This window comes from Arachis ipaensis, chromosome B07 (assembly GCF_000816755.2).
Source record: "Arachis ipaensis cultivar K30076 chromosome B07, Araip1.1, whole genome shotgun sequence".
Lineage (NCBI taxonomy): Eukaryota > Viridiplantae > Streptophyta > Magnoliopsida > Fabales > Fabaceae > Arachis > Arachis ipaensis.
The window spans coordinates 34,883,272-34,895,666 of NC_029791.2; the positions used below are offsets into that span (position 1 = coordinate 34,883,272).

The 12,395-nt window shown below is 36.6% G+C and overlaps 1 protein-coding gene across 1 annotated transcript; it reads left to right on the forward strand.

The window, feature by feature from the left end:
• LOC107607108 (protein FAR1-RELATED SEQUENCE 5-like) lies at positions 7,902-10,272 on the forward strand. The gene is made up of 2 exons (XM_021107769.1): positions 7,902-8,155; positions 9,796-10,272. Exons 1-2 carry the CDS (start codon positions 8,057-8,059, stop codon positions 10,270-10,272), a joined length of 576 nt encoding a protein of 191 aa, XP_020963428.1. The 5' UTR covers positions 7,902-8,056.

A 12,395-nucleotide genomic window follows, 5' to 3' on the forward strand; every position in this document is an offset into this window, starting at 1 on the left:
GTTTATTTATGTTTGTGTCTTTATTACATGATCATTAGTGTCTAAGTGTCTATGCCTTAAAGTTATGAATATAAATCCATCACCTTTCTTGAATGAAAAATGTTTTAATTACAAAAGAACAAGAAGTACATGGTTTTGAATTCATCCTTGAAACTAGTTTAATTATTTTGATGTGGTGACAATACTTTTTGTTTTCTGAATGAATGCTTGAACAGTGCATATGTCTTTTGAAGCTGTTGTTTATGAATGTTAAATATGTTGGCTCTTGAAGAATAAGGAAAAAGGAGACATGTTATTTGATAATCTGAAAAATCATAAAAATGATTCTTGAAGCAAGAAAAAGCAGTGAATACAAAAGCTTGCGAAAAAAAAATGGCAAAAAAAAGAGAAAGAGAAAGAGAAAGCAAGCAGAAAAAGCCAAAAGCTCTTTAAACCAAAAGGCAAGAGCAAAAAGCTAATAGCCCTTAAAACCAAAAGGCAAGGGTAATAAAAAAGGATCCAAGGCTTTGAGCATCAGTGGATAGGAGGGCCTAAAGGAATAAAATCCTGGCCTAAGCGGCTAAACCAAGCTGTCCCTAACCATGTGCTTGTGGCGTGAAGGTGTCAGGTGAAAACTTGAGACTGAGCGGTTAAAGTCAAGGTCCAAAGCAAAAAGAAGAGTGTGCTTAAGAACCCTGGACACCTCTAATTGGGGACTTTAGCAAAGCTGAGTCACAATCTGAAAAGTTCACCCAGTTATGTGTCTGTGGCATTTATGTATCTGGTGGTAATACTGGAAAACAAAGTGCTTAGGGCCACGGCCAAGACTCATAAAGTAGCTGTGTTCAAGAATCAACATACTGAACTAGGAGAATCTATAACACTATCTGAATTCTAAGTTCCTATAGATGCCAATCATTCTAAACTTCAATGGATAAAGTGAGATGCCAAAACTATTCAAGAGGCAAAAAGCTACAAGTCCCGCTCATCTGATTGGAGCAAAGTTTCATTGATAATTTGGAATTTATAGTATATTCTCTTCTTTTTATCCTATTTGATTTTCAGTTGCTTGGGGACAAGCAACAATTTAAGTTTGGTGTTGTGATGAGCGGATAATTTATACGCTTTTTGGCATTGTTTTTACATAGTTTTCAGTATGATTTAGTTAGTTTTTAGTATATTTTTATTAGTTTTTAATTAAAATTCACATTTCTGGACTTTACTATGAGTTTGTGTGTTTTTCTGTGATTTCAAGTATTTTTTGGCTGAAATTGAGGGACTTAAGTAAAAATCAGATTCAGAGGTTGAAGAAGGACTGCAGATGCTGTTGGATTCTGACCTCCCTGCCCTCAAAGTAGATTTTCTGGAGCTACAGAACTCCAAATAGCACGCTCTCAATTGCGTTGGAAAGTAGACATCCAGGGTTTTCCAGCAATATATAATAGTTCATACTTTGATTAAGGATAGACGACATAAACTGGCGTTGAACGCCAGTTCTATGCTACATTCTGGAGTTAAACGCCGGAAACAGGTTGCAAAGTGGAGTTAAACGCCAGAAACAGGTTACAGACTGGCGTTCAACTCCAAGAAAGACCTCTACACATGTGAAGCTCAATGCTCATCCCAAGCACACACCAAGTGGGCCCCGAAAGTGGATTTCTGCATCATTTACTCAATTCTGCAAACCCTAGTAACTAGTTTAGTATAAATAGGTCTTTTTACTATTATGTTTATATCTTTGGATCATCCTTGATTAGTTTTATGCTATCTTAGACTTCTGTGAGGGCTGGCCATTCGGCCATGCCTGAACATTTATCACTTGTGTATTTTCAACGGTAGAGTTTCTACACACCATAGATTAAGGTGTGGAGCTCTGCTGTTCCTCAAAGATTAATACAAAGTACTACTGTTTTTCTATTCAATTCAACTTATTCTGCTTCTAAGATATTCATTCGCACTTCAATATGATGGATGTGATGATCGTGACAGTCATCATCATTCTCAACTTATGAACGCGTGCCTGACAACCACTTCCGTTCTACCTTAGATTGAATGGATATCTCTTGGATATCTAATACAGGGGACCGAGTCCGAGTTATTAGTGTCTTCGTGGTATAAGTTAGAACCCATCGACGGCCATTCTTGAGAATCCGAAAAGTCTAAACCTTGTCTGTGGTATTCCGAGTAGGATTCAGGGATTGAATGACTGTGACGAGCTTCAAACTCGCGAGTGCTGGGCGTAGTGACAGACACAAAAGGATCAATGTATCCTATTCCAGTATGATCGAGAACCGACAGATGATTAGCCATGCAGTGACAGCGCATTTGACCATTTTCACTGAGAGGACAGGTGGCCATTGACAACGGTGATGGCTAACATACAGCTTGCCATGGAAAGGAGTAAGAAGGATTGGATGAAGACAGTAGAAAAGCAGAGGTTCAGAGGGACGAAAGCATCTCTATACGCTTATCTGAAATTCTCACCAATGAATTACATAAGTATCTCTATCTTTATTTTATGTTTATTTATATTATTAATTCACCATAATTATCTGAATCCGCCTGACTGAGATTTACAAGGTGACCATAGCTTGCTTCAAGCCGACAATCTCCGTGGGATCGACCCTTACTCACGTAAGGTTTATTACTTGGACGACCCAGTGCACTTGCTGGTTAGTTGTACGAAGTTGTGAAACAGAATTAAGAACATGAACGTGCGTATTGAGTTTTTAGCGCCGTTACCAAGGAAGGAATGATCACGATTTCACACACCACCTACATATTCAAAAATCCCAAGTCAAAAGAAGATTACGAGTAAGTTTTGGTTGCTTTGTAACTGTAGAATGCTTTGGTAGAAAATGGGGGTTCCATGAGTTGTGACATGTTTGGTTGTTTACTGGTCAGAGAGATGTTGTACAAGTGCCTTGAACTACAGATGCCTCGAGGGATGTTCTTGTCTCTATGCCCTAGATACGTTCCTCACACAGATGTAAGTTTTCTCCAATCATTCAATTTTATTTGGAGTCCTGACATATCACCATTCCGTTCTACACGCATAATACAACTACTTTTTTGGCATACCAGATAGTGAACACCATCGCATGGCTTGCCTCACTTAGAGCACATTGAACCAAGCTCGTGCGTGACTGGTTCTTGCCTTCCTCATTTGCGGACCATATCCTCCAACTGAAACCCGTAGAGGCAATCCTTCAGACTTATCTGGGCCGATGGATGCCAGAAACAGATGAACTGGAGCATGTAAGTAGTTACTTATTTTGAGATATGTAATGACAATGTAATGTCTATTTTTTAACTGGCACGAGGATTAACTAAACTAACTTCCCTTATACTATACAGGTATTCGTGCCGATATTGGAGCCTTCTCATAGCTGGTACATGATGGTCCTGGATGTTAAAAAAGGTAAGGTGTTAGCGCTTGACATTTGCAGGACTGATGAGAACAAAACCAGAAGGGAGAGGAACATGAGGACTATAGTGAGTTATTGTTGTCTACCTGGAAAACGAATGCTTAGCTGCAACGCATTTCATTGGAAAACGAATGCTTAGCTGCAACGCATTTCATTACTGTTGGTAACTTAGACGATCATTTTGGTATTCATGTGTCTCTCGCCTTCTTGCAGCTTGTCGTGCTTGGCCAGATATTTAGACTTGATAGGAACTTACCAAGTTTTCATGTGATCTCTTCGGATCCTACTACTTGGGGGCCCATAGAATACCCACCGATGATTCCATTCCGTCCAGACAGGTAAGGAAACTTTTCTCCGATAAACCCCCAAATTTAATGTAATTTTCACTTTGCTTTACTAGCCAGATGCCTGACATTTTCTTCTGGGAAATATCTCCTTTCACTATAAGGGATGATGATACTCCAATTTGGTGCTTGTATTGGCTACAACTTGATGGCAACTTCAACCCTGCCTTACTTCCGAAGAAGGTAAAAATGCCATTATATTGCAAACTTTGGTCAGTTTCTCAATTATTTAACATGTTGACCCATCAGCCACCGCTACCTTATCTAACACTAACACTCCCTTTTTTGTGGTTAGCTTAACGAAGGCAAAGTTAGAATGAGGACTGCAACAAATATTGTGAATTCAGAAACCAATCAGAACAAGCTAGAAGTCAAAGTCAACAGTGAAATGGCGTGGCACGAACTTCTTCGCACTGTTGCCTAGCTTGCGCCGTTGCCACTTAAGTCTCTGTCTTTTTGCCATGGCATACATCTTCCCATGCTCGGAAGCCATGACAAGTTGTGTCACCTTTCCTTCCCTTTGTTTTGTTAAGCATGTATGCGTTATCCTTGTAACTTTGTGTCCGAGACAGTTGAAGTGGCTCTGATGCCAAATGTGTCTTATATTCTGAATGCCTTGTTAACGTAATTAGGAACAACTTTAAATGCTGCTATTGTGTTTTGTGGAGAAGCGTGGTCCCGCTTGTGAGCAGGAGCACACAATCCACAATCACCTTTTGTATGGGTTGTGTCAATGTGAATGAATGCAAGCATTGGTCTCTGAATTTAGTAGAACTCTGTGATTTTTGAATTATACCTGTGCATATTTTACTTAACTAAGGATGTCCACGTAACATGGAGTCATGTTCTAAGGCTGTTTAATTTACCAACATATTTTGTCACTTTTCATTGTAAATGGTTGACCCAATTTGGAAGAGCGCGAATTCCTTACTCGTATAGTAATTTATGCAAAATATACCCATATATCAAATCCGATAAAAATTAAAATGACAAACCCAAAAAAAGTGCATGTGTTAGAAAACCAAAGAAATACATGGGCTACATTAATTCCATCGTCAAAGTTGATTAATAAATATACATTTTTAGTTATTTAATTTTTAATGGAGTTAACAATTTATTTTTATATAATATTAAACGTGAAATGCATCACTGTTTTAAAATAATTTGTATTTATATGGACCACCGACCAACCATTAAAAGATAAGAATACTAATTAATCTGTTATTAACCATAAATATTTTTAGTAGTATTTTTTTATCATTGTAAAATTTATTTTGATGTAAAGATGTTTATTAAAATAAAATTTTATTATTTAACCAATTTACATAAACATCTTTCTAAATATGTGAATAATAAAATATTTAATGTTGTCAACTTTAATGAAAATTTTGTTAATTAATTTAAATAAAGTTATAACATAATTTGTTAACATAGGTATAAAAAAAGATAGACTCTCCCAAATTTAACAAAAAAAAAAAACAAATTCAAAGTCACATATAACATACAGTCAGAAAAAGAACTAATAAAAATATAGTCAATGTAGTTGTAAAATTTATAATGCAAAAATTTAGGATTGAATAAGTATACTTGTTCAATTTTTTTATTTAGTATTGATTACGTACTCCATGAATTAAAACATTTATAGTAAATAATAGATTAGTTTATTACTCTTATTTTTTAATGGTTGATATATATGAATACAATTAATTATCTTAAGATGGTAATTTATTTCATATTTTATATTATATAAAAATAAATTAGTAACTTAATAAAAAATTAAATAATCAAAAGCATGCATTTGATAGAAATAGAATTTTATATTTTAAAATATTAAAAGATATATTTTATACATAAAATAACTAAATTTCGTAGCCCTAGTAGAAGTATCCCTCCTGAGATGAGGACTAACATTTTAGTAAAATTTTTTATATATGCCACATATGGGAATTAATATATTTTAGTTACTTATTTATGTAAAAAAGCCTATTTCTTACCATGTTACCTAATTGGATGATAGAAGAGACAATGTCTCCTTCGAGCTGGCAAAAAGATTATGGCATTTTATAGTAAAAATTTCTGGTTTACTTGTCCTTTTATAGTGTTCCCTTTCTAACACTCCTACTCATGTACAATTGCTCCAGCATTTTTGAGTATTCCTTTTTTCTCTGTTCTTAGGTCGATATAGTTATAAAATTATTTAATTTTCTTATTACCAGAATGAATTCTAAGTTCCTTATGTACATACATTTTACTTGTGTATAGCATGGCATTGTGATATGCAATGTCCCTTTCTGACATATATCTGAAATATGTTGATATTTATTTTCTCATATTTTATCCATTAATTTTACAATTTTTTTCCTTAATCATTCATATAATTAACTCAGATATAAAAAAGATATGAACACGTATATATCATGTCACACACCCACAAGTCACAGTAATGTTTAACATAGTTTAAATTGCACTAATCACATCTTCTCTTATCCTTTTTTTTCTCCATTTTCATTCTTTTACAATTTTCTTTTTTTTCCTGTTCCTGTCCACCAAGCAATTATAAATGTTAATCAATGAGTTGGTGTGTTCATCATGGGAGCTGAAAAGACCACGGTAACCTTAATAACGTTAAAATTCTTCAAACACAGCAAGAGGCAAGACATTAACAGGGTCACGTAAAGATAATATCGTCATTCAACCATAGTCATTATCCTATTGCTACCCCCTTAAGTTTCAGGGAATTAAACCAAAAATTCCAAAAGATTGGAAAAAGCCACCACACATGACCAGACACCCTCCAAGTACCTTCTATCAGAGTTCATATGTGTGACACACATACTAGTATTTCCTCAAGCACATTTTAGCAATTTTCCAAAAAGATGACATAACAACAATCCATAACATGATTCATAGCTTCATTTGGGATCAAATTAACTACACACTCCTAACTATCATCTACTCCTGAAGAACCATACATCCCTCCTGACTATCACCACTGGCTTGCAAACTTTGCAATTGCTCGAAATCAGAAGTACCTGGGATATGTTTTCGAAAGGTTGCATGTCCTTTTTCCTGACCTTCTCTGCTCCGGTGGACCATCTGCCTGCAACATCAACAAAAACATGTATACATGGACTCACGACATTGATCTTTCAACCAACGCACATCATAATGTAAACTAGCGCACTACCCAGAGACACATCATACTATCGCTAACAATACCTATTGCCAAAATGGAAACAACACATTCCCAAAGTTGCAACTCAATGCTTACCCGCTGGTGCTAACTTTACCATGATACAATTAATTGGTCTTACCTGAAAAAATAATACAATTAAATGGTCTTACCGGAACCGGTTAGGCACTACTGCCTGCCACTTCATGAAGTCTAACGCCGGTTGTCCCTGATGCACCCACACTTGGGCACCTAGTCCTTCGATGGCCCAATCCTCCGCAGTTACTGCATTTCTGTCGCTTCCTACCGGTTGATGGAGATGCTTGATTACCACGTCCGGTCCCTTTGGTTCTCACACGAACCGGATCCTTAACTCCTCCTCCTTGCGATTCATTTGACACGGGATTGTCCCCTCGAAGTCCATACTTCATTTCCAAAGACAACTTGTCGTTCACCACCTTCTACGAAATGGATTTGAAGTCCTCGTCGCTCATGCAAGTAACCCTTTCGAGCCTCTTGCACAACTGTTTAGTTGTGATTTGGCTTTCCCATTACTAGCACTGCCTTCACAGTCTTGAAATAAAGATCCAAAGGTTTCTGGCTTTCTACTGTTATTCACAGTCCCAAATTGCTTGTGGTCTCTCTTAATATCTTGAGTTTGTTGAGTATGAATCTGGTTGTTGAAATTTTTGAATTTGTTTAATTTTTTAGTATGGGGCTGTTTAGGTTAATTTCCTGAAGTTCTGAATTTGTTGAGTATGAATTTGGTTGCTGAGTTTCCTGAAATTTTTTATTTTGTTGAATTCTAGAATTTTTTTAATATTTTAATATTTGAGTAGAAATCTATTTAGGTTAATATCTTGAATAGCTGAATGTATCGAGTGTGAATCTGTTTGTTGGTTTTTTTTGGATTTCTTGACTTTGTTGAATTTTTTTAGTATGAATCTGTCTAACTTAGTTTATTGAATTTCTTATATTTGTTGAGTATGAATGTGTGTGTTGAATTTCTTGAATTGGTTGAAGATTTGGTGGTTGGCAGCATCGTGGCAAATGATGAGTAGTGACGCTGGAGTTGTTGAGTAATTGAGTTTGTGTGATGGGTATCATTTCAAGTAAGGGAGTGCCAGTGGAGAATGACATCGAGTAGTAGCAAGGCTGAAGACCCGTGGAAATGGAACGTGGCGATGGTGGAGAAGTTTTCGCAGGCGCAAACCGATTATGCAGATGAGGGGGTATGTATGCGATTTTATCTAGTTCGCCAAGAATGAATAGGGTTGATGGTGAGGTATTGAGGTGTGAGAATACAGTTGTAAGCAACATGTAAGGATTTATTGTTAACTAGGTTGTTTAATGAGGCATTGCCGCTATGTAGTTAATGGGAAGGTAACATAGTTGTAGGTTTTTTTATTTTTGTGGCTCATAGATGGACAACGTGAGGGTGCTTATTGGTTGAAATGTGCCATGACAATTTTTTTGGTATTAAAGAATGGTTTAGGGACACTGAGGAGTGGTTATGAGTGGGTTAATTATGTTGGAATGATGTCGAAGTAATATATTGCAGGTGAAGTTGTTAAGTTTGCAGGCAAGTTATTTCAGCCAACTCATTTTATAATTTTCATTTCTCGTGAAACCGATCTTTTATTAAGAAGTTCAAAATCCAGAAGAACTGAATTTACGGTGGTTAGCGAATTGAGCAATCATTGTTGTGGGTGATATGCTTTTGGAGGAAAAAGATGCAGGAAAGTAAGTAAACATGGAAAGACATACATAGAAGATGGAAACCAAAAGAGAGAAAAGAATGAGTGAATGTATTGCTTCCCTGTGAGTTTGATCGACTCTTCTCCTATCGCCACTAAGTTAAATTAAATGAATGCTTAGTCTTTTTAGTTGGGTTCTTGAGTTAGACTCCTGAGTTTCGATTAGTTAATTATTTTTTCTGAAAAGATATTATTAAAGTTAGAATCACACTTTTTTTATAACGTAAAAATTAAAAAAATTATAAACTAGAACTCCTCTGAAACTCTTGTAATTAGGCAAAAAAAATGAATCATGATTAATTAGTTAAGATTTTACACTAAATGTCAGATTAATAGTTAATATTTAGTCTGATGATGTGATTTAATTCAGTCTATCTGGGTTTTGATGTTTTTAATGAACAATTAGTTTAAAAGAAATTGAAAATTATGAAATGAGTTTTACTAACTCCTGTAATATAGAGAAAAATATTTTGTTATGACTAATTTATAATTTATTTCATTTAGTAATTGTAGGAGTTGTCAGAGAGGGTAACTTACCCGTTATTGTTAATAATTTGTGATTTATTTTATTCAATAATTGTTAGACATGTTTGAGACAGTAACTTTGCCTTCAGTTTTTTAGAACATGAGCATAATGTGTAATTCTATGTCAGTGAATTATGGATTTTGTACATTAAAAAATTAAAAAGAATGAGTGTTATGTGTTGTGTATCTATGACTTATAAATTTTTTTGCTTATATCCTACATCAAAGTCATGTAAAAAGAATGACTATAAGATGTGAAATAATTGAGGGCATTAATAAATAAACGGGTCTCTCGTTAACTTTGTGTCGTGTATAATTTATGAATTTAACTAAATTAATATTCATAGATGAGTAAAGTTGAATCACATTTGCAATCTGTAGAGTGTGTGGATAAAATAGACTATGCTGAGAGTTGCAACCATGAAATAGAAGGAGTTGTTTATCAATTCTTAAGTGGTTTTTTGTCGACATACTAATATTTTACTCAGCTTCATTTGATGGACCTTTGTACAGGAGCTCCACCAAAATCTTTGCCAAGTTTGTGATGTATGTTTGGTTTTGCCATCATGGTCTTGTTGACCTTTTTGCAGGAAGCCTTGTTTGACCTGGGCACTGACCGTGAAGTTGTGGTTGGAGATTTGGACTGCAATAATGAGGGGGCGTCGGTTGGATATATAGATATGGGTGGGCTTAGATCAGAAGACGTTCTTCTAATGGAATTTAACACGCCTGAGGAGGCAAGAGGTTTCTATAATAAGTATAGCTGCATTAAGGGGTTTGCAACAAGACAAGGAAAGAAGGTAAGAAATATTGTCGGAGACATTGTTAGGTATACTTTTGTCTGCAACAGAGAAGGGTTCAAAGAGAAGAAATGGTTGGAGAATACTGATAGAAAGAGGGAGCATAAAGTGGTAACTCGTTGTGGTTGTATGGCCGAGATGAGGATTAAGAGGAAAGACGGTAGTGGAAAGTGGTATGTCTTGCTATTTATCGATGAGCACAACCATGAGCTTCTGCCGGGAAAGTTTGTTGATTTCTTGAGATCACAAGAAAATTTCAGAGGTTGAGATTGCTCACCTAACCAGCATTCGGGATATAGGAATTAGCATTCCGAAGATCTATTAATCGTTTGCAACCCAACTTGGTGGCTTCAACATGGTCACGTTTACGAAGCAAGATATGTATAACAAGGTGAGGAGACAAAGAGCATTGCAGAATGGAGATGTAAATGCGGCCATTCGGTTCCTAGAAGGTGTTGGTCGTGTTGATGGGAAGATGTTTTGGAGGCATAGATTGGGTCCTGGACAACACTTGTGCGACTTGTTTTGGAGTGATGGGCGCAATCAGTATGATTATGGGGTATTTGGTGATGTGCTGGCATTCAATGCGACCTACGGGAGGAACAAATATAATCTACCCGTAGTGGTGTTTTCCGGGGTTAACCATCACAACCAAACGTGCGTATTTGCCACAGCTTTAGTGTCATGCAAGTCACAGGAATCTTACGTATGGGTGCTTGAACAATTTTTGGAGTGCATGGGGGTGTAGCATCGAAGTCGGTAATCACCGACGGAGATCCAGCAATGTGCATAGCTGTTCAAAGGATTTTTCCTACTGCTCATCACCGATTGTGCGTGTGGCATCTTCTTCGGAATGTGACGTCAAATATTTGTGACCCACGATTCACACAACTTTTTAAGCATTGCATGTTGGCAGACATCGAGATAGACGAATTTGAGGTGATGTGGGAGGCAATGCTTGAGGAGTGCGGCGTGAGGAAGGTTGAATGGGTACAGGAGTTGTACAGGAAGAAGTATTCATGGGCAACTGCTTATATTAGAGGAAGATTCTTTGCGGGGATTAGAACAACTTCTCGGTGCGAGTCTTTGCATGCCAAACTGGGACGGTTTGTGGAAAGCAGGTATGGCGTGATTGAATTTGTGATGAACTTTCAGAGGTGTGTGGATTTTCTTAGAGACATGAGGATGATATGGAATTTCGTTCGTGCTACGGGACTCCAGTCTTGCAAAGTCAGTTCATAGAGTTAGAGAAGTCTGGTGCGACACGATTCACGCGGGAGATGTTTTGGAGATATCGTGAGTCGCTAAATCAGTGTGTGCGGGTGAGGATAAATGCTTGTGTTGAGATAGAAGGTGGCCAAACTTTCAATGTCTAGAAGTACCGCAAACCAGGAATGGCATGGCAGGTTAAGCACGAGAATACAACGAACACCTTCACGTGCTCCTGTTTGAGAATGGAGTCCTTCGGCTCCCATGTGTACATATACTAGCTGTTCTGGTGCAACTTGATGTTGTGGTTATTCCTTATACCCTCGTGCTGCGACGTTGGTCAAAGACAGCAAAGATCGACATGGATCTGGAGAAGTGCCGGTGTCCGTCTGGGGAACCGTCGACAATTTACCGTACTAGGTTGGGTGCATTCTCACAGTTGTGCAAGAGACTCGAAAGGGTTGCTTGCATGAGCGATGAGGACTTCAAATTCATTTCGCAGAAGGTGGTGAATGACACGTTATCTTTGGAAATGAAGTATGGACTTCGAGGGGACAATTCCGTGTCAAATGAACCTGTTAATGTCTTGCCTCTTGCTGTGTTTGAAGAATTTTAACGTTGTTAAGGTTACTGTGGTCTTTTCAGCTCCCATGATGAAGACACCAACTTATTGATTAACATTTATAATTGATTGGTGGACAGGAACAGGAAAAAAAAGAAAATTGTAAAAGAATGAAAATGGAGAAGAAAAAAGGATAAGAGAAGATGTGATTAATGCAACTGTTAGACATTAATGTGACTTGTGGGTGTGTGACATGATATATACGTGTTCATATCTTTTTTATATCTGAGTTAATTATATGAATGATTAAGGAAAAAAATTGTGAAATTAATGGACAAAATATGAGAAAATAAATATCAACATATTTTGGATATATGTCAGATAGGGACGTTGCATATCACAATGCCATGCTATACACAAGTAAAATGTATATACATGAGGAACTTAGAATTCATTTTGGTAATAAGAAAATTAAATAATTTTTTAACTATATCGACATAAAAGAAAAGAGAAAAAAGGAATACTCAAAAATGCTGGAGCAATTGTACATGAGTAGGAGTGTTAGAAAGGGAACACTATAAAAGGACAAGTAAACTAGAAAATTTTACTATAAAATGTC